We start from the raw sequence: 23,004 nt of genomic DNA on the forward strand, positions 1-23,004 counted from the left end.
CTGCTCCCTCACTGTATTTCTGTCCCTCCCTCCCACCAGTATGACACAGGCAGGGCCCGGTGGGTTCTGTGCGATACCACCTTGGCCTTGTTCTCATGATTTTCCTCCTTACGTGGAGGACTCTCCCCTCTCCTTTCTGCCTGGTTGGATCTCCCCCACTCAGCTTTGAGGCACAGTTTAAACTGGCCTCGTTGCTTTTCTTTGTCCATCCCAGGCCAGAAGCCTGTCTCGCCTGTCTCGCTCCTGTGGCTCAGCATCCTCATTATCCACACTCACTTGGCAATTACCAAGAGTTCACAGCAATTCCTCTGTTTTTCTATATGTTTCTTTTCTCCTGGGCCAAATCCTAACTTCTTTGCAGTCAAAGGTCAGAAGTCATTCTTCCTTTTTCCTCACATGGACACATTTCCATATATATTCCCCCAGGCCCTGACCTTCTGTAACCCTTATTTGTCCATTTTATTTATTTATTCTTTTAATGTACACTTATGAAATTCTTACAAGTCAGGCAAAGATGGGGGCCCTGGTGTCCTCCTGATGAGGAGCGGAAGCCCTAGCTGGCCTTCACTGACGGTATGGGACGCGAAGATTCACAGCCACCTGGGTTTTAAGGCCCTGCTGGAATACCTTCCTCTCAGTGCTCCCCTAATCCTCGCTTCTGCAATGGTGTGAACAATGATTCACCCCGTGCTGGCCTTTACAGTTTACCAAGCACATTCATCACGTGCATCAGGCTTTCAGAGAAGATCAGGTTCCAACATGTTAGCAGAGATTCACCTTCGGGTCACCAGACTTGCACCTTTTTTGCTAAACACCTATCATAACCAACACAAGTTTTCTCCCCTTGTCCTTTTCCGATGTGTGTACCAAAGACGGGACAGCGTGATGGTGGCGATGGAGGGGGCGCAATTCTGTCTCAGTGGTGTCTGATTTGTAGCAGAACACAGCCTGTTTTGAAGTTCTTTGGCAAGAACCGTTTCCATAAACAGCTGTTGTGATTTGGGGCTAGGCTGTGCAAAAAGCAAGGAGGGGTCACGGGGAGGCAGAGTCTGAGAATTCCCAGTTCACTTGGTCGAAGTCCAAGTCAACCCCGGCTATTAGGAAAAGGGAGTGAAGTGGGACTTTTCAGCTTAAAGGAAACTGGAGTTGGGGGTGGGCAGTAAAGTGGGTTTGCCGAAGGATTCTGGGAACCCCGCACCTACGGATGAGACGGTGCCCCAGGTGTCCTACCCCCTCCTCGGGTTCCGGGAGAGGCTGAGGGGGGCCGGGTCTGCAGGCGGAGGTGAGCCGCGAAGGAGGGCGGGGCGGGGCGGGGCGGGGCCCGGCTCACCTGGGCGGGGAGGGGGCGGTGCGCGGGGCTGATCCCGGCAGGGGCCCCGGCGCGCGCCCCTGGGCAGCGCTGGCAGCGCGCCCCGCGCCCGAGCCGCAGTCGCGCCCTCTCGCTGCCTGGCGAAGCGCGGAGCGAGCGCCGGGGAGAGGAGCTGCCCGCGCCGCCGTCAGGGCGTCGGGATGGCCGTGGGCTCGGTCAAGATGCAGCCGCCGTGCGAGAGCCCGGCCCTGCGCCGCAGCCCCAGCGCCCGCGAGCACGAGCAGCCGCCCGCGTCCCTGCGGCCGCGGCTGAAGGACCTGCCGGCGCTGCTGCGGAGCGGGCTCACTCTGCGGAGGAAGCGGAGCGTCGCGGGGGGCCGGGTGAGTGCGGGCTCGGTCCGGCGCGAGTGGGCATGGGCGGCGCGCACGTGGAGCCGGCGCCCACCCCGGGGGGCCGCCGAGGACGGCGTCTGGAAGTTGGGGAGGTGGCGGAAGGGGCACCCTTTTGCGGGACTAGGCAGAAGAGGGTCCGGGGACGGCGGAGTCGTGCGTTTCCACACCCCACACACCCGGGGAGCGACGGCTTCCCCTCCCCCCACCCCCAGATGCACCTGACTTAACCCAAGGGCACCTGGCCTCCGGCCGCCGGACCGTTGGGCATCGCCGGAAGAAAGGCAGTTTGCCAGTCCCCGGAGGGGAAGCTGCAGGTGCCCGGCACCTAACAGTCGGCCAGCCCCGTCCCGACAGCACGCTTGAGGGCCCCTGAGTGGGACCCACGCGTGTGCAGGAGGCAGGGGACGTGTGCGCTCGTTTCGGACGCCCCGTTGCAAGCTCTGGGCATCGGGAGTGGCTCTGGCCGCCGCCGCCGATGAGGGGAGACCCCCGAGTGGGAAGTTACTGAGCCAGCTTTCAGCTCCTGGGTTCCGGAGTCTCCAGCCCTTGGTACTCGATGACGCCCCCCCCCCCCCCCCCTTAAATCGTAATACTTCCTGATGGTGTGCTTAAATATGGTGTTTGGTGAAGGAGTGCCCTCGCTGGGTTCCAAGACCATCTGACGGCCTGGCAGGTCGGACGTGTTTTGTCTGTAGAGGAGCGGATGTTCTGCTGGTCTCCCGCATCTCTCAGGAGCCCCTCCGAAGGCCTCAGGCCACCTGGCTGACTTCTCAGGTTTCCCCCGCTCACCAGGGCTTCAGGGCATTTTTGGTGGGTTCCACGCAGTAAAAAAAAAGAATGTGTCATTATTAATCATGTTTTACTGAGAAGCTGCAACAAGGTAGGTTTGGGGGGTGACTATAATTTAAAAAAATGAAGTCTTTGTTGTCTGCCTTGAAAAGAGGACCTCGCTGGGGGACTTGCACGTTTGTGGAATCTTGAGAGTTAGGGAGAAACACTCGTTTTGGTGCGGCTTCCTGGGGGTAGGGAAGGGTCTGAGTTGATACAGGTCTTCAGCCTCTCTAGGCTGCATTCTTAGGCATTTTCTTTCCCACGTTGGGCAGGCTGTATGTGATCTACCCCAGGAGAAGGTTCTGAGGATTACGTTGGTGTTTCGGTTCATGACCAAGGGATTTTAGGAATTACCCACAAGTGACCTTAACGTGTGGCAGACAGGATCGCCTGCAAAGAATGCGAGGAAATAGGTCCCAAAGAGGTGATAACTAAATCTACGTAAGAAGCAGAGTTGTAGACTTCGCAGGAATCTAGAGGAAAGTAGGTCAGCGCGTGTTCCTGTTATCCCTGACAGTTACTTTTTCGTGGCACAGAATCCTGAAGACCTGGCAGCCAGGGAAGAGAATCGCTGTGGGTTCCTATGTAAACAGACCTGTAGTGTTCATTGCAGGCAGCCTGGTGTTGCTCGCTGCCCCGCGGGGATGTCCTGTGCCTTGCCAGTGTACAAATGTACCCTTATCTTCTTAATTCTTCGGAATGTGGTTACTTCAGATATGTGTACTTTATTAACCCTTCTTCAGTTCTAAGACTGGATTCTCTCCGGGACGTCCCAGACACGGTTCATAGGTGCATGGCCAGTTCCTTACTGGGGGAGATTGCCCATTTTCCGGTGTTGGAAACCCATATGGTACAACTTACCTTTCCCTGCTTTGGCTTTGGAACCACTTCTGTGATTTTGGAATCTTCCAAAGCAAAGGGGTGGGAATTTGAAAGAAAGAAAAAGAAGAAATAGCAGGTGAAATATGTGCCTGTATTAGTCTGCTCAGGCTGCCATAACAAAATACCGTGGACTGGATGGATTAAGCAACGGAAGTTTATTTCTCACAGTTCTGCATGCTGGGAAGTCCAAGATCAAGGTGCCAGCTGATTCGGTTTCTGGTGGGAGTGCTCTTCCTGGCTTGCGGACAGCTGCCTTCTCCCTGTGTCCTCACATGGCCATTCGTCATGCACATGGAGGGAGCTAATCTCTCTCTCTCCCTTTTCTTATAAGCCCGCTAATTCCATCACAGAGGCACCCCCCCACCAGACGACTAGTCTAACCCTAAATACCGCCCTTCCCCCGCTCCATCTCAAAATACCACCACACTGGGGTTTAGCTCTTCAATGTACAGATGCTGAGGAGACACATTCAGTCTATAATAGAAGCATTTTGGAGACATAAATATACCAAACCAGTTGGTGACTTGGGAGCAGTGGGGTCAACTGGTTAGGCCCTTGGTTAGGGCAGCGATGTTAATGCACACGGCTCGTGGCTGGATCCTTCTGTGGACCTTGTGTTTTGTATCTCCCGGGCTGCACCTCCGGGTCACGGCTCAGTGATTATATGGACAAGTTGCCCCAGAGCCATTACCGCTGGTTAAAAACAACATCTGTGCATTACACAAACTGGTCAGAGAGCTTGCAGTTTCTGCATTGACCAAGATCTGGTTGAGGAACCCTGGTGGCCCCTGGCCATGCTGCCTTGGGCTCCCACAAATCTGCGCAGCCTGCTGACAACCGTCATCAAGCTCCTTGTGAGTTGTGTTGCCCACGCGATGCCTTGTTGGTGATGTCTTACTGGGACAGATTAAGCTGGCATTTGGTTAACACTGCAGAACTCTGGGGCTCTGTGGTTCAGTCACTTCTAATTCAATGTCACTTCACATTGAGTTCCAAACGTACACTGATGAAGACACTTTGCACCTCTTCAGGCTAAATGGGGAATGCTAAATTTGCTGTCAAAGGGCTCTAGCTACCTCCTAAAAGTTAGTGGTAAGAAGAGGCACAGCTTGAATTCCCACAAAAACCCTTTCTTCATTTTTTTAGAACTTTGTGCTATGGAGGTTATGAGAGATTAGTGTAATAAGCACCCAGCCTTCAACAGTTACTAATATTTGCCAGTCTTGTTTCATTTATCTCCTCCTTCCCCACTTTTTTGTGTGTGGAAGCTGTTGTATTTATTTTTAGGTAAAATCTTAAACATCATATCATCTCACTCATAAATGTTTCAGTTTATATCTCCGAGAAGGACTTTTTTCTTTAAAAACAAGTCCTCCCTGGCCGGGTGCCTCAGTTGGTTGAGAGGGTCGTCATGATATGCCAAGGTTGCAGGTTCGATCAGTCCTGGTCAGGGCGCATACAAAAATCAACCAGTGCACACAGGGATGGGGGGGAACAACAGGTCAATGTCCCTCCCTCCCTCCCTCCCTCTGTCTCTAAAATCAATAACAGTCTAAAAAAAGAAAACAACTTCTATGTCCTTTTTACACCTAAAAATGTTAACAATACCTTGTCATAATTCCCGTGTTCAGATTTCGTCAAGGATATCCTTTTACTTACGATTTGTTGGAATCAGGAACTGAATAAGGTTCACACGTTGCATTTGGTCACTAGGTTTTTAAATCTATTTTATTAGTTGTCCCCTCATCACCTGCCTCTTTTTTCATACCGTTGATTTGATGGAGGGAATGGGTCATTTGTCCAATAGAATGCTCCACTTTCTGGGCTGATTTCTTACCATAGTGTTGTTCCATTTGTTTCTCTATTCTTCATATTTCCTACTGTCTGGAAGTTAGATGTAGAGGCTTGATGAGATTCTAGTTCAAAGACAAGCATCCTTCGTGGGCAGTGCTGTGCAAAATGCATCACATCACAAGACACATCCTGTCTAGATGGCTCTTTTTGACATGTTAAGACTGATTAGTAGGTTCAAGGTAGAGTCAACTTACCTTTCTACCTTTCACCTAATGATTTTAGCATTATAGATGGTTGTCGCCTCGATCCATTTCAGTAGGGGTTGTAAAGTGGTGGTGATCTGAATCTATGATTCCTTTTAAAAAAAAAAATGTTTAACCCTGGTCGGCTGGCTCAGTGGCTCAGTTGGTTGGAGCGTTGTCCCGTACACCACAAAGGTTGCCTATGGGAGGCTACTGATCAATGCTTCTCTCTCTTACATCAGTGTTTCTCTTTCTCTCCCTCTCCTTTCCCCTCTCTCTATAATCAATAAAAAACATATCCTCAGGTGAGGATTAAAAAATGTTTATACTTTTTATTGAGGTATAGTTGACATGCAACATTATGTTAGTTTCAGGTGTTCAACATAATTAGTCAGCATCTGTATTGCTGTGAAAATGACCGCCACAAGAAGTCTGGTTAATGTCTATTACTACTATACATAGTTGCAGAATTTCTTTTTCATGTAATAAGAACTTTTAAGATTTACTCTCTTAGCAACTTTCAGATATGCAACAAAGTATTATTAACAATAGTTGCCATGCTGACGCATCACATCCCCAGGACTTATTTTTATAACTAGAAGTTTGTACCTTTTGACTCCCTTCATCTATTGTGCCCACCTCTTGCGACCAACCGTTTGTTCTCTGTGTCTAGAAGCTTGTTTTTGTTGTTGTTGTTTTAGATTCCACATAGGAGTGAATCATACCTACTGTATTTATCTTTCTCTGTGTCTGACTTATTTCACTTAGCATAATGCCTCCAACCACGTTATTACAAATGGCAAGATTTCATTCTTTTTAAGTGGCTAACTAGTATTCTATTGTGTATATGCCACATTTTCTTTTTTCTTCCTTTTTAAAATCTTCACCCAAGGATATGTTCATTGATGAGAGAGAGAGAGGGAGGGAGCGAGGGAGAAACATCGATGTGAGAGAGAAACATCAATCGGTTGATTCACCCTGACTGGTGATTGAACCTATAACCTAGGTATGTGCTCTGACTGGGGATTGAACCCACATCCTTTTGGTCTATAGGACAAAGCTCCAATTGAGCCATCCTGCCAGGACCCACATTTTCTTTATGTACTCACCCACTGATGGGCATTTAGTTTGTTTCCATATCTTGGCTATTGTAAATAATGCTGCAATGAACTGGGGGTGCATATATCTTTTCAAGTTAGTGGTGGTTGTTTCCTCATTGCCTTCGTTCGTGTGGTTCAGTGGTTGAGTGCCTGCCTGTGAATCGAAGGGTCACAGGTTCTATTCCCAGTGTACAGCTCATGCTTGGGTTGTGGGCCAGGTCCCCAGTAGGGGGAGCACAAGAGGAAACCACACATGTTTCTCTCCCTCTCTTTTTTCTTCCTTCCCCTCTCTAAAAAATAAATAAATAAAATCTTAATAAATAAATAAAAAAAAACAAAGAACTTACCCTCATGGACTATTTGGGTCTCCTGAAATTTTAGATTGTGTAGGAAAGACAGGGAAAAGGCTTAATTTTCCCTTTTATCAGCTTTCCGAGTAGTGATTTGTGCTCTGACAGCCTCCCACAGTAGTCAATGAGATCCTCTCTTTAAAGTATCATCAAGAACTTGTGGGACTTAATGTATTTGTTTTAGTCCATTGCAGTCAATATTCTCTGTGATGCTCAGTTTGTCCTTATCTCCTGTGTAATTTTACGAGGCCCCATAGTCTCTGCTACTTTCTTGCTTTCTGGTACAAGAGAGTCAAAGCTTCTCTCGTCGATTCCTGGCTTCAGACCTAAGCCAGCCATTTCCTAGGGAGCACTGATTTTCTGTTTGTTTGTTTGTTGTTTTTACTGAAACAATTTATCTTCTCCAATTTTTGCCTCTCAGTGGTTACATTATTTTTACCTTGGTCTTAAGCCTTCCATCTTATGTTTTTTTTTTTTTTTCCTTTTTAAATCCTTCTCACCAGGCTGTTTCTAAGACTGTCATTTTCTCCCTCTAATGAAGTAGCTGGTGTCGACCATTCCCTCCTACATGCACCCTCAGAGCGCCGGCGCTGACTGACTCCAGGCTTTGGCTGCTGGGCTGTCGTCTTCAGTGCTCTGCCACCTTCTTCAGCTCCTGGAAATCTGTTTCATTTCCAGCAGCCAGAAGGATTCACCAGCTTTCCAGGGAGTCCACCAAAGCCCTCCAGTGGTTCTCAGCCTTGGACTGTCTTCTCCTCCCCTGGCCTCTGTAGCACCCCCCACTCAGACAGGGTCCCCGTGGCACGGTGGGCAAAGTTGGAGAAAGGGGAAGAACAGCTGCTGGCTCTGGGTGTGAGATTCTCTCATTTTCATTCACGGTCACTGCCCAGGTGGTTCCCTCTCCAAGGGCAACAAAGGAGCCCATTGCCTTTGCCCAAGGTGGAGTGCAATAATTGTGACGTAATACCCTCCTCTGCTGGAAATAAGACTGTTGATTGGGAAACACATACTGCTCCAAGTTACCCTAGCAGGCCCCATTTATAGTCCTTTGATACACATACCTTACAGGCAAAACATGTAATTTGTTCTTTGCATTTAAATGAAAACCAGTGGCCAACATGTCATGTCACTTAGCGAGGTGCTGTGCATGTTCTCATATGAATAAACTTCGCTGAACCCTCACACCAGGCCTATGAGCTAGGTGTTACTATTTGCATCCTCAGATGAGGAAAGGGAAACACAGATGTAAGTTGCCCAAGATCCCGGAGTGGGCGGGGTGAGGGAGGTTTGAATGCAGCCATTCTGGTTCCATAGTCCATGCGCTGAATCGACTCTCTGGTTTTCCTCAAATGCACTGAGGGCAAAGGGTGTATTTACTCCAAACTCCCATAGCCTTACAGTACCTGCTGACAGCGCCTTGCCGCTCTGAGAGGGGCCAGTTCATGCTGCTCGTCGATAACGCCAGACAGAACCTCTTCTTTCATTTGAGCGCGCGGAGGCTTGTGGTAGATCTACTGAGTGTGAGGGCAGGGAGGGAGAGAGAATTGTGGTGATGGATGGTGGGTAACTCCTATTTACGGAAATTAAAAGGAGCGTTCAGGGTGTCATAAGCAAAAATCACCCAGGCCCAACTCAGTCAAAGTCAATCCAAAAAGCTTGGAATTCATCTGTTTAGTTTTCCCTTATCTGCATATGGTAGCCTGTCGGAGGATAAAGGCCTCTAAGGGAGGCACGCGTCTTCCAGGAAAGGTGAGTCAGATGAGACTGGAGGGACACGTGATGTTCTTACCGGAGAAACATTGCCTGCCTCCCCGCTCAGACCTTGATAATTGGATAAAACTATGTTGACTGTGCCTATAAATAAAGTAAAACTCCATGGATGCCACCTCTAAAAATAGTTATTTGGGGAGAAGGAAAATAAATTATTGATTCATTTATTCTATGTTAACCTCATGTGAATTTTAGCAAAAGGACTCAATGGTGAGTTAATGTTGTAACTGCTAATTTTTTTCCTCTTCCTTCCAACCTGTCACACAGGCCTTGGTTGCCTTAGGTCAATGGGGAAGAGCTGGGCTTCTGGCTTCAGGATAGCATTTGGACCCCATTGCCCCCATTGCCCCATTGTCTTTGCACGGCATTCTCTGAGCTTTTGAAGCTTCCATTTCTTCTTTTTTAATGAGATACACTATAGGTCAGGTTTTTCCAAGAATAGAGATGAGATATAGAAAGTTTGGGGCACGTCACAGCTTAAATTTTTCCTTTCCCAGCTGGATGCTTATTCTAGGCAAATAGGCCTTCAGAGACATATTTATGGAAACCTAGGGACAGAAATGTTTTGCTTTTGTATGCAACGTCAGATTCCATGGTTTTAAATATCATGACATCCTAACAGATAGCAAATGTTTTAAGTGCTGTCTAAATAATGGGGCCATAACAAAGTAGTCAGTTTCATACTTGCAGCATCTCTTAAGTTGACTTGGCAGTAACCGGTAACTTGTATGGCTAAAAATAGGTGCAAAGGTGGGGAGATAAGTCATTGGTGATGACTTTGAGTACTTGGGATTTTTTTTTCTTCAATATTGCATAACAAGCCTTGTTAGGGATCCGGTAATGTCAGTAATGATACATGATCTGGAAGTAGTTTGTGAGAAGTTGTACAATTTTCTGTGAAGGCAAAATAGATCAAATCAGTGGCCTAACTTTTTGTGGTGTATTATTATTATGATAAATCATTCATAAATGGATATGGAAAAGGGAAGTCTGCAGAGGTCATTGTGGATACTAGCATGTCCCTATCAGTTTAAAACTTCAATAGCCCCCTACAGGGAGGGAACTCCAATCCAGAGAGGTTAAGTAACTTTTCCATGGTCACACAGCTAGGAAGTAGGAGAGGCAGAATGGAGCTAAGACTGTCTGATTCCAAAACCTATGTGTTTCCCACAGTAATGTGCTATCTAAGACTTGGACATAATTATACCACGAGGTCCATTGGAACAGTGGATGCACTGAACAGTTCAAGCCTCAGTGTAAAACACCGCTGGCTCATTTTCTTCCCAGATCTTCAGGAATGGCTTCCAGGATCTTCCGTTAGTTACACACAAGTCTGGCAATGCCGGAGCAGCAGCTGCCCTCATCTCCCAGCTATACCAGCCACTTACAAAAAATGTGAAGGTTTGGGGTAACCCATCCTAGAAGGCGTTGTTTTCTCAGGAGGTTTGGAAGCTGACTGGCCCCATCTCACAAATGTTTTTGAAGGTGTATAAAAGAAGCCGGTTCCTTTTCTGGGGTGTTTGGGAGACCAGATGAAAAGGGACAGAATTTCTGGTAACCCAGGATTTACATTTCTGATGGTGATTTGATATTGAAGAAACTTTGGATTAGGAAGTGCTTACAATTGAATAAAATCATTGAGAATACACGGATATCTTTTTTAAAAAAATACTTTATTTTGTTTACTTTTAGAGGAAGGGAAAGGGAGGAAGAAAGAGAGGGAGAGAAACATTGATGTGTGGCAGAAACATCCCTCAGTTGCCTCTTGCACGCCCCCAGCTGGGGACCCCGCCTGCAACCCAGGCATGTGCCCTGAGTGGGAATCGAACATGTGACCTTTCAGTTCACAGGCTGACACTCAATCCACTGAGCCACATCAGTCAGGGAAATATCTTTTTAATAAAGTTAAACTTTGGTATATTTATCTTTATCTTTTAATGTGGTTGATTGCCTTGAGCACATGGCCCCTAACAGTTTGGATTCCGGGCCTTTTTAAGACTCAGAGAATGGCACCCCAGGAAAATGCACGTGCAGACGTAAGCTTGCATCTCGTTTCGGATGGCTTGTGGATGTTGTGAAGCCTGGGTCCCCACAGACCCCAGCTGAAAAGCCCTTTCCACCCTGCTTTCTAGAGAGCAGCACCACCGCTCTGTAAATATCTTACTTTTTAAAAAAATCTTTCCATCTTTCAAAAATCTAACATACTACCAAGCAATGATTCTGTTGTCAGTAAATATTTCCTTGAATTAAAGTATTTTGTCAGGTTGTTGAATGGAAATCGCTCACTTCTGAATGCAGTGAATATGTTTAGTGAGCTCTGGTAGGTGCTTTTGGTGGTGGTGGTGATGATTATTTAACAAGTCCTTATAGAACATTTATGGTGTCCAGTTGTTTCAAGTATTTTAAAAACGAACTCATTTAATTTTTATAACAACCTTAATGTGGCAGATGCTCTCATTATCTTTTTTTATTCTGAAGAGGAAGTTGAGGTGCAGAGAGGCTAAGTTGCCTGAGATCACCCTTTAGGTGGAGGAGCCAAGATTTGAACCCAAGAAATCGGGCTCCATGTTACAAGGGCTACCTACTCTGCTGTGTCTTCTCTCTGAATAAAAGAATTAATTATTTCCTGATCACAGTCTCTCTCAGCACTTTTGAAGTAGGGGTGTGTGTTACAACTGATGTGATCATTTAATGGGATACATTCTTTTCCTCTGTAAAGCTATTATTAAAATGATGGAATGTCATAAAATTTTGGTGTTTTAGAATACAGAACTATAGTAAGTCATGGTTTAGTTTTGAAAATTAGCTGCATAGTGTATCTGTAGAAATATCCAAGTAAATCACAGCTTGAAAACAAAATCCGTATCTATTGGTGAAGTGTGAAAAATGTGAATAGAGATCACATTAACTGTATATGAACACTGATATCGCTTAGGTAATGATTTAAATATCAGAGGAGAGTAAGTTTAAATTTTTCCTTCAATAAACATGAATAATAGCCTCAGTGCAGCATTAAAATGGAAGAAACTGAAATTCTTTTAAGTGGATTACATATACATATAAAATCTATTGTTGGTTACCTCACAGATTTTTTTTAAAACAGTATATTTTAAAGTTAAACTTCCCTTATACATTTCTTATTTTTTAAAACTAAGAGCTGTGAATATACTCATATGACAATAGATTTAGACCTGCCTTTGAGTCACCAGACTTTGTGTGTTAAGTTGGCAGACCTTACCTGTGACCAGGTTCATCCTTTTTCGATTTTATCTGCTTTGTTCACGGGGCATTGGCTTCTCCCTTGTAAAATGCCGTTCTTTCACTTTGTACTATTTGTGTTATCTGTAGGAAAAATCCTAATTCAGGGTTTCTAATGAAGGCAACACAAGCCTTTCCTGAAGTTAAGGAGTCTGGAAAACCAGGGCTTCTGCAATCTAGCTGGTTGTCTTCCTGTATTTTTTTTTTCCCCCTAACTGGTCTAGCAACTTAAACTACAGCCCCACTGGTGGTTTTGTTGTTCAGTTGAATTTGACCTTGTCAGATCATTTACCTGCAGCTGTTCGGTGTGCAGGCCAATACTTGTGATTGCCCCACGCTGACGCCGTCCATGCTGACTGTAAATTTGCTTTACTCTCTCCGTTCCTGTTGAGGGAAGTGAGCCGCTTACCACTTCTGCTTCATCCAACACGCTAAGTGTTGACTGTAATGAACAAACACTACACTTGGTTTACTCCTCCACACTGTGCTGTGAATTTACATGTAGGTATGAAATCATTTGTAGAAAAGAAGGTGGGGAAGATGTGTAATGATCCCGTGTAGAAATTAGGGGAAGTATGATGGCTCTGTCAATCCATGAAATAGAATCGGCGGTGGTGTAGAAAAGAGAACATTTTTCCGTGTTTGTCAGTTAATGGCTGTATGACCTAGAAAAACTCAAATAACCTTTTGAGCCTCTGTCTCTTAAAATGGAATACCAGTCAGGATTCTATCAGGGGACTCGGCGAGGGGAGAGGGGGTCAGTTCGCATTTCTTGCTCCGTGTCTGACCAAGGTCAGAGCAGTGGTCTTTCTCCATTGAGAGGCCAGCTCAACCCCCAGAGTGCTCTGGGGCCCATCGTCGACACAGGGGGAGAGACGGGTCTTTACTATTCACGTGTCTCTTGAGTTGGGGAGAGAGAAGCTAAGGCGTTAGTATGAAGAGCATTTGAAGCTGCAGGAAGAATCTTAGTAAATCCAGAATCAAAAGAGTAAAAAGAACATATCTACCAATCTGTTTCTGGAAGATTAAACTGTTGGATCATAAACAGAATTCTGGGAGAGGCATCAGAAGAGAACTTGTGACAGCCAGTTGTTCGTGTCTGAGGAGACCTACAAGGTGGTTTTAATCTTTAGGTAAGAGCTTTGTTGTCACCTCTTGTCATCAATGAAAGCTGTTTTTTAGCTTCAAATTAATATCAATATTTTCCTCTACTATTTTAAATTTAGCACGAATCTTCAAATAGTACCATTTGAAGCAAATTTCCCCTCCTCTTGGCACATAACTCCTTTTAAAATAAAGCCTGTTAAGCATATTCTAATTTACTTTGAATATCTAATGAAGTTAGAGCTTAAAAAAAAATTAACAACTTCAGTTCATCAGTAGTTGGTTATTTACTGTGCCGTCATTTGTATTGGGTTGGCCAAAAAGTCTGTATGTTTTTTTCAGTAAAATAAAAGACACATTTTTCATTTTCACCCATAACTTTATTCCTTTGGATATTTTGAGTATGTTGGCTCTCTCTCCCATATGGTATAACATTGATTGTTCTCAGTTAATGTCTCGATTTAATCGCCGTAGACTTCAACTGGTCCATCCAACCAGAGAGCATCGTCCAGCAAGAAATCTCCAGTGCAAAACTTCGCAAACCACTTTGACACGTTCCATCAGTCACAGCACCTTCTCTACACGTTGCACAAATCTTTCTTTGCATTTTCAGTTGCATTTTTACCTTTCTTGAAATAATAAAGCATAATATGTCAAAAATCTTGCATATTTTCTTTCATCTTCAATTTAAAATGGCTACATAAAAATTCGCCAATGTTGACAAGTGTTTTTTAAATGCACGCTGATATGACAGCTGTCACAATTTTGTATATTGTAATCTAACAACATTTTTTGGATGAAGTTAAAGACAGCTATGCACTACTAGAGCCATCATATGAAAAAAACAAACAAACTTTTTGACCAACCTAATACAATGCTGGCCGTTTACAAAGTGATCTCACATCTTTTACTGTTTCCATAGCTTTGGACTAGGTGTTCCTTTGTTATGCAGACGCAGAGGCAGTTACTGAGCCCATCTCTGTGTCAGGGCCTCTCCGTCTGTGAGGTAGACAGTGCCCACCCCATGGGGTGGTGAGACGACGTAAATTATTGTGTGCAGGACTGTTAAGGCAGAGCTAGTTGTGGAGAGATGGCTCAGTGCGTGTGAGCCGCTGCCGTTGTCACTGCCACTGCCACCATCATCATCCTCGTCTCCTGAAATGACAGATCTGAGGGTTTCCATGGTTGGTCCCTTTGCAAAGCTGAAGGAGATCTTATTGGTCATATTGATAGCAATGAAGTAGGAAAAGTGAGGCTCAGACACTGGTGTCTTGCTGGAGGTCACAGTGAGGAAGTGAAGAGAGTCAGGTGCTCCATAGATGGGACCCCATTTAGTGCAGGTGACTCTGACGGGCTGTCGCTGGACTGTTCTCCTGAGAGCTGTCAAAGGTGGGGCCAACAGGGGACTGCTCGGCCGTTAGCATGTGTGTGAACCCCGGAGGGCTTGTTAAAACACAGGCTCCAGGGCTCCAGCCTTAGAGACTTTGATTTGATACTGCATGAGCAGGGCCCAGGAATCTGCATTTCTACCCATTTCCAGGCACTGCTCCTGCTGCGGGTCCGTGAACCGTACTTAGCAGCACTGGTCTAAAGAGCCTCAAGAGTCTGGTGACCTTCATGGTTGGAAAATTTCTGAGGCCAGGACTCTGCCTGGTTTTCTGTTTACCACCTTTATGATGGAAGACCAAAACAATGGGCGAAACGATGACGATAAGACTTTTGTTGGATTAGTAACATTGGAAAATCCCCCTCATTGGTTTCCACAAGGTGACTGGCAGTTACAAAAGAAGTGGTGAACACATGGGACATAAGGGGCCCAGGGCAGCTGTGCTGGTTATCCTGTTTGTGCTCCCCATGCGCTCTCCACACTTGTCTATTCTAGTCTGCACCTTGGAGGCTACCCTCCATGGGTGCTCATCCCTAGGGCTCTCTTGGTCATCTGGCTTTGGTTTGGGTTCAGCCGATGGAAGGCTGGAAGGGAAGACAAGTCAGGGAGGGGTACCTGTTGCTCCTGCTTCTTCTCTTTTTCATTGTGGTGCTGGCAGTGACCGTGACCGTCTATAACGAGCTACCACCAGGCAGCCCATCCTCAATTGCTTTGGCTCTTGCCAGTAAAGCTGTATCTTCCCCTCGTCCCTCCTGCCTGTGGCTGTTAAAGACTTGTCATTACCAGCCCGTGTGCCGCAGCATCTGAGGGTCTCTGAACCTTGACCATACATCTCCGACAGGCTCTTTCCTGAGACGACTCCTGATGTAGGAGCCCAGGGAAGAGCAGTGCTGGGAGGACAGGCAGTAGAAGGCATAGCCCTGGTGAGAAGAACCTCACCCATGGAGTGGGCATTGGCAGTGATTGCGACAAGGAAACCAGCATAGTCCCTGAAGCTTAGGTGCAGGGTGAGGAATGCAGGGAAGGGGCCTGGCCTCTAAAGTGATGCTGGGCTTAACCACAGAAGGTCCTGAGAGGTCCCTCGTGGAAGCCGTCCTGTGCTAGATGGTAGCCCAGGGGCCTTTCCCGAATCATGCCTGTGCCCACACTCGGGTGGCTAGGGTTTAGAGTCAGAGAAGCTCATCTGAGGAATTTGCATTCCATCTCTCCAATTGCCTGTGTTTTTCTCCCTACCCATGCTTTTCCCCACTCTTAGCACTGTTAGCCTATACACCAGAGTTACAAGACCTTCAAGGGGTTCTTTGATCTTCTAACTTTGTCATAGTATATTGAACACGTTCTGAAATACCTGCCAAAATTACATTCACAAATAGTTGAATGGAATAATTACACCTTCAGCTCCTTTGCCCATGGGTTTCAGTGATGGGCGTGTGAATAAGATGAAAAACATTTTTTATGGTTTTGGTGCTCTGCCAAGTCATCTTCTGCAGTAACCTCCCATGAAGCAGGGCCACAGCGCACACTCATGCCAGTTCTCTGTGTTTATTAGTTCTCGTGAACTGAAATGGTATGCCCAGGTTGAAACTCTTCCGCAGCTTTGGTAGATATTTTGGAGGTAGCACAAGTTGAATACCATCATCCAAATACCTTGTCTGAATAAACAAAATGTTTAAAGACAGATCAGGCCCCCGATCTTAAATTTTCTGTTGTTACAATTCTTCCAAAAGAAGAAAAGTTCTCTTTAAGAGGAAAAATGAACTTGAATCCCACCCCCTCAACCCTTTCTGGGTTTTCATATGTTTACGTGTCAGGAAACATGGGTGTGTGAGGGAGTAGGGAGTAGGACCTCTCTGGAGGCAAATCATGATGAAATCACATGCTACTCATTTTTCCCCTCCTGTCTGGTCATTCATCCAGTAAGGCTTGGTGACGGGGCACCCCGAGAAGACAAGCCACAGAGGAGAGGGTCCCAGATCTGCAGGGAAGGGGGAGGTGGAGCTCCTAGGTGGGTCCAGCCCAGAGTGGTGGTGTGGGCCTGGCCTGCTGGAGGAGCCTGACTGCAGGGAAGAAGAGGGGAGCCAGAGCAAGCGACACCCGGGACAGGCCATGTTCTGTTCTGGGAACAGAGAGGAGCTCCGTGGGCAGGAGTGGGTGCAGCTGGGTCTCCAGTCTCAGCTGCTACGGTGAGGACAGTTCTTGCTGGTCTCCCTTGTTTCTACCTCCTGTCTGGAATGGAAGTGCTTGCTGGGGAAGGAGCCCTTTCTCAGTGTCTTCCTCTCTAGCTTGGCCCTAAGAAATGTCTGGTTAGCCTTTCTCCTGGTTTTGTGAAGACTCATCTTCTTACTCACTTCCCTTGAAATGAGCTATCCCTCTTCATCTTGGGCTTGGTTTCCTTTGGCTTTACCATTCCTGTTTCTTCCTCCTTCTCCTCCTCCCCCAAGCTTTGTTGCCTTAAGGCTTTTCAGGTGGGCCGATTGCCCAGCTCGTCTTTCCTGAATCAGCTCATCCTATTGTTTGTTTTCCTGGTCTCACTGCACAGCCCTCCTATTTCTTCACCCTGTTACCATTTACCGGGCCCCAGCTGACGGCTCTGTTTCACAGGGAGGAGGATACTAGATGTTCTTCTGTGGAGTTCGGGTGATTCAAGGCTACCCAAGGCTACTTTTGCATGCTGGAGATAATTATGTTATGATTCTCCCAGAGGCCCATATCCAACCTCCCTTAAATTTTTTTCGGGCTACTTAAGGTCTTATGCCATTTATATTATCCAATCCTCCTCCATCTCTGACCATGACCCCACTCCACTCCCACTAGAAATGGAACTTTTACAAGTAAACCATTATCTGTATTAGGGGATAGAGAGTTTACAAATGTATCCATTGCTGATTAGTATTACATTTTCCAAACTACCTCCTTTGTATAGGGATCTCTCTGTTAGTCAAAGAATGTATAGAAGAAGTTACTGCTCTGGTGCGATTTCAGATTATGAAATTCAAAATCAGTTTTATTTCTTAATGACTGTAATAAATGTAGAAGCTTCCATTTAAGCAATTAGCTTTGGGAGTACGAGGCTAAAGTGAAGACAAAAGTAAAGTGGATTAATGATTTTATTAATTGTTCTCTTGCTGTAGACAGCTTCTTATAATGTAGTGGGTTGGGCAAAGTTCATTTTTTTTTTTTCTGTAAAACGTCTCTAGTAGTGCTTAGCTGTCTTTAACTTCATTCGAAACAATTGTTAGATTACAATATACAAAATTGTGACAGCTGTCATATCAGCATGCATTAAAAAAATCAAAATTTGTGAATTTTTGTGTAGCCCTTTTGATATTGAAGATGGAAGAAAATATGTGACATTTTTGGCACATTATGCTTTGTTATTTCAAGAAAGGTACAAACATGACTGAAACACACAAAAAAGATCTGCGCAGTGTATGGAGAAGGTGCTGTGACTGACTGAACGTTTCAGAAGTGGTTTGTGAGGTTTTGTGCTGGAGATTTCTCTCTGGGAGGTGCTCCACGGTTGGGAAGACCAGTTGAAGTTGATAGTGATTGAATCGAGACATTAATTGAGAACAATCAATGTTATACCATGTGGGAGATAGCTGACATACTCAAAATATTCAAATCAATAAAGTTACTGGCGAAAATGAAAAATGTGTCTTATTTTACAGAAAAAACTAAACAGACCTTTTGAACAACCCAATAGTACTTACCTCTCACCTTCCAGTGTGGTCACCCCAACTTTGTGTTTCCTGGTATCTTCTTTCTAAAAATCTGGTGCTCCCGTGCTCCGATTTGTCAGTCAGCATAGTGTAGGTCTTGCTGCAGTAACAAGACTGCCGCAAAGTCTTTGTGGCTGAACACAAGTTTATGGCTTGCTCAGGAAAAGAACATTTTGTGGCTGGGTGCTCTCCAGGGCAGTGGTCGCCCAGGTGGTGGCTCTGCTCCCACCTCACCATGTTTCCGTGCCAGCATCTTCCCCAGCGACCGCCACACGTGGGGAAGGAATGGAGGCTTTCCCACAGGCATTTAATGCTTCTGCCTGAAGTGACTTTTGCTCACGTGTCATTCCCCAGAGCAAGTCATGTTACCTGATTTCACACTGAGGGAGTGTTCTCTTCCCAGGAGGTTTGAAGGCGAAAAGCGGCACAAGTATTAGTAATGTCTTCCCCAGGCGCCAGAAGCTGAGAATACAGAAATGAATTAAGGCACAATGCCAGTATCTTAAGTCTACTTAAGAGATAACTTAATGGGAGAGATAAACATGTTAATAATAGTATAATACAGTGTTACAGAACTGTGCAAAAACCCCCCAACAAAATACACAGCATAATGACCACTATGATGGAACAGAAAGTACCTTGGGTTTGCACAGAGGGAGACTTCACCTCCCTGGCCCGGGGGTGAGAAAGAACTGCAGAGCAGAGGGCACACAAGAGCTGCGATTTGTCTGTTCCCTGGGTCCAGATCTGCCTTACTCGGTGAGGGGGTATCTCATTTTATTTTATATGCTGCATCACACTGAAACTAATCACTGGGGACACAGCTCAAAGAAATAGGCTTGTCTGTTCTGTAAGACCTCAAGAAAGAAATGAAAGCAGTCTGTCAGCGGTAGAACAGGTCTGCTGGCTCACACGCAAAGCGCCACGCAAGAATCCTTTTAATGAAGACTTGCAAGAGCTACTTTACCGAGCAATTATGCCACTGACAGTTCTTTGATCTCAAAAATTAAACTTGCTGTTTCAGTGAGACAAGAACAAAGCCAAGTGTAAAATAACAATCAAGGTGAGTTATTAGGCAACAAAGGTTGCAGATGCAGCGCTTTGATTTGCCCGGAGATTCTGACATATTTTACATTAGATATAAATGTGACCGGCATGCTAACAGTGCAGAGAATTTGCTTTATAGACAAAAGAAGACAATCTCATTCTCTGATCCAATAAAGCCATATTCTTGCCCTCTGGCCCTCTTGCTGGCCCTTCCTCACGCTGGGCATCCTCCCAACTCAGGGCCTTTGCACTTGTCTTCTCTGTCTGAGACCCTCCCTCTCCAGATGCCTGCTCACCTGCTCTAAGTCTTCACTCAGAGGCTATTCTCTCAGTGAGACTACCTGGCCACCAATTTAAAATTGTAACATCTACCTCCTTCTCCTGTCCTATTCCTGTACCACCTTCTAACATAAATAATTGATAATGAACTTGTTTATTTTATTTATGATCATTCTTCCCCCTGTAGTATGTACGCTACCCAAGGGCCAGGATTATTCTCTGTTTCATACATGGTTGTATTCCTAAATAGTTAGACCAGTGGCCAGAGCATAAGAAGTTCTCAGTAGTACTTGTTGAACACATGGGGGTTATTTTTTCCCATAAGGGTTGCTCTAAACTGTACACAAAGTTGTGTATGTACATATATTTTTCTTCCATAAAGACTCACCATTTTTGAATTCAATAAATATTATAAGGCACCAATACTATTCCCTAGGGGAGCAAGACCGAGGACCATTTAAGGAGCTCATAGTCTGGAGGAGCAACTTGTTTCATTCTGCTTGTGATATTTAATTAAATTGAGCTGGTTTTGGAGTGCCAAATGTATGTCAATATTGAATAGGATTCCTGCTCTCTAAAAACTTTCTTGTTTGTTTGTTTATTTGTTTGTTTATTTTTTTGATCCTCACACCAGGATATGCTTGTTGCTTTTAGAGAGAGAGGAATGGCAGGAGAGAGAGAGGGAGAAAAATATTGATGTGAGAGAAACATAGACCTGTTGCCTTTCGCATGCACCCCAACCAGGGACTGAACCCGCAACCTAGGCATGTGCCCTGATGGGGAATCAAACCCGTGACTTCTGTTTACTGGATGACGCTCCACCTGAGCCACCCGGCCAGGGCACTTCTTTTTGAGTGTGATATGCTGGGATGTAAGATTTGTCTCTTTACTTCATGAACTTTCATGGAATGCTTCTTCCCCATGTTGCTTGGTGCCCTCAGATGGCTCTCAGCTTTTTCTCTGTCATGCGATACTTGAAGGGCGGTATCCACACGCTAGACCAGCCCACACAGTATGTTGAACCCTCTGCCAGCAGATGGTGGATTATTGTTTTCCACATGGATTCTACCAAATGATACATGAAGTTGATCTTCACCTCTTATTCTCCTGCCCAGAAAGAATATTGGAAAAAGATGTTATTTTAGAAAACTAATCTGCTTTGATTAAAAAAAGTTTATTTGTAAACCTCAGTACTTCACTTACTAATGTAAAGATTTTATGGCATATAGCAACTAAGTGTGTCATGAAGGCTCATTTCAGAATAAGTGGTGGCCCTGGCTGGTGTAGCTCAGTGGATTGAGTGTGGGCCTGCAAAGCAAAGGGTCGCAAGTTTGATTCCCAGTCAGGGCACATGCCTGGGTTGTGGGCCAGGTCCCCAGTTGGGGGTGCATGAGAAGCAACCACACATTGATGTTTCTCTCCCTCTCTTTCTCCTTCCCTTTCCCTCTCTCTCAAAATAAATAAATTTTTTTTTTTAAAAAAGAGTAATTGTTTTCCAGGGGTGTCCACCCTTTTGGTGTCTCTGGCCTACACTGGAAGAAGAAGAATTGTCTTGGGCCATTCATTAAATACATTGTGACTCGTAATCACAAAAATTCTCATAATGTTTTAAGTAAATTTACGATTTTGTGTTGGGCCATATTCAAAGCCATCCTGGGTCGCAGGTTGGACACCTCTGGTAGACAATCTGTACTCTAATAAGGAGAAAGGAGATTGAGCTCAAGTAGCAGGGTAGGGTGTATGGGTAGGGTGGGTAGAGGTAGTAGTTGTGGCCAAGACTTAAGTCGTTGATGAGGCTGTAGAGAAGACATTAGCATAGGTCATGGCAGAAAGGACCAAGACAGGTGACAGGGACACTGAGGGGTGGGCCTGGCTGAGGCCAGAGAGAATAGGGTAAACAGCTTGTATCTGTCAACTGAGGGAAGGTGATCAGTGATCTCCAGTTTGTCTTTGTGTCAACTTTGTTATCAGCAATAGACAACGGCAATGGAAAACCTATATATGAGAGAGGTTGCCAGATTTCATATGTAATGCCCTAGTAAAAAAGACGTTTTTAAGTGGGATCTAACATATGACTTCAAACTTCTCTTATTTTGCAAAGTAAAGGTTGAAAAGGATTCAATAGCTCTTATATTTCATAAGAGAAAGACATTTTAGCACAAGGACAAAAAAAAAACCCAATAAAGGACTGCTCTTCATAATTATATACATTTAATTATAAAAAACTTTATAAAATTTTGGAGTACTCTTATTTGTTCTAGTTCTGTATTCATTGAATCTATGTTGCTTTGGGTAGTGTGGACATTTTAATGATGTTAATTCTTCCAATCCATGAGCATGGTGTATGTTTTCACTTATTTGTATGTTTCTCAGTTTCTTTCTTCAGTGTCCTATAGTTTTCCAAGTACAGGTCTTTTACCTCCTTAGTTAAATTTATTCCTAGGTACTTTATTTTCTTTGTTGCAAAAGTAAATGGGATTTTTTTCTTAATTCTCTGTGTGATAGTTCATTACTGGTGTATAAAAATGCCATCGATTTCTGAATATTGACTTTGTATCCTGCTAATTTGCAGAATTCATTTATTAGGTCAAGCAGTTTTTTGGCGGAGCCTTTAGGATTTTCTATGTACAATATCATGTCATCTGTGAATAATGACAGTTTTACTTCCTTCTTTCCAATTTGGATGCCTTTTATTTCTTCTTCTTGTCTGACTGCTGTGGCTAGGACTTCCAGTGCAATGTTGAATAAGAGTTGTGAAAGCAGACACCTCTGTCTTGTTCCTTATCTTAAAGGAATAATCATCAGAGAGATGCAAATTAAAACCACAATGAGATATCACACCTACCAAAATGGCTATCATTAATAAATCAACAAACAGCAAGCGCTGGCAAGGATGTGGAGAAAAGAGAACCCCAGTGCACTGTTGGTGGGAATGAAGATTGGTGCAGCCACTGTGGAAAACAGTGTGGAATTTCCTCAAAAAAAAACACAACCCCCTAAAAATGGAACTGCCTTTTGACCCAGCAATTCCATTGCTGGGGATATACCCTAAGAATCCCGAAACCCCAATTCAAAAGAATTTGTGCATCTCCATGTTCACCGCAGCACCGTTTACAATAGCCAAGATTCAGAAACAGCCTAAGTTCTCACCAGTATAGATGAGTAGATTAAAAAAAACTGTGGTACATTTACATAATGGAATACTATGCAGCAGAAAAAAGAAGGAATTCCTACCTTTTGTGATAGCATGGGTGGAACTGGAGACTGTCATGCTAAGTGAAATAAGCTAGTCAGTGAAAGACAAATACCACATGATCTCACTCGTAAGAGGGATCTAATGAACAAAAGGAACTACCATATTTTTCAGACTATATGACGCACTGGGCCATAAGACTCACCTAAGTTTTAGAGGAGGAAAATAGGAAAAAAATGTTTGAAACAAAAAAATGTGGTCCTGCTTCTGCCTCCTGTGACCCCGGTCCACCGCGCCCTCTCACGCCCCCCGCCCCCGCCCCCCGCAGCTAGCCAGGTAAACTA

General features: G+C 44.9%; 1 protein-coding gene across 3 annotated transcripts in view; it reads left to right on the plus strand.

Annotated features, from left to right (window-relative positions):
* Positions 1-1,441: 1,441 nt before the first annotated feature.
* RAPGEF5 (Rap guanine nucleotide exchange factor 5) overlaps positions 1,442-23,004 on the plus strand; it is a 223,436-nt gene continuing 201,873 nt past the window's right edge. For 2 of the 3 annotated variants that reach the window (XR_011651308.1, XM_053927359.2), the window contains exon 1: positions 1,442-1,689. Coding sequence is in view for 2 of the 3 variants with exons in the window: in XM_053927359.2 (XP_053783334.1) it covers positions 1,510-1,689 (180 nt within the window). In the remaining variant the exon portion in view is untranslated. The remainder of the gene's footprint in view (positions 1,690-23,004) is intronic. The other variant, XM_053927360.2, reaches the window with a different exon arrangement.

This window comes from Desmodus rotundus, chromosome 6, assembly GCF_022682495.2.
Source record: "Desmodus rotundus isolate HL8 chromosome 6, HLdesRot8A.1, whole genome shotgun sequence".
Lineage (NCBI taxonomy): Eukaryota > Metazoa > Chordata > Mammalia > Chiroptera > Phyllostomidae > Desmodus > Desmodus rotundus.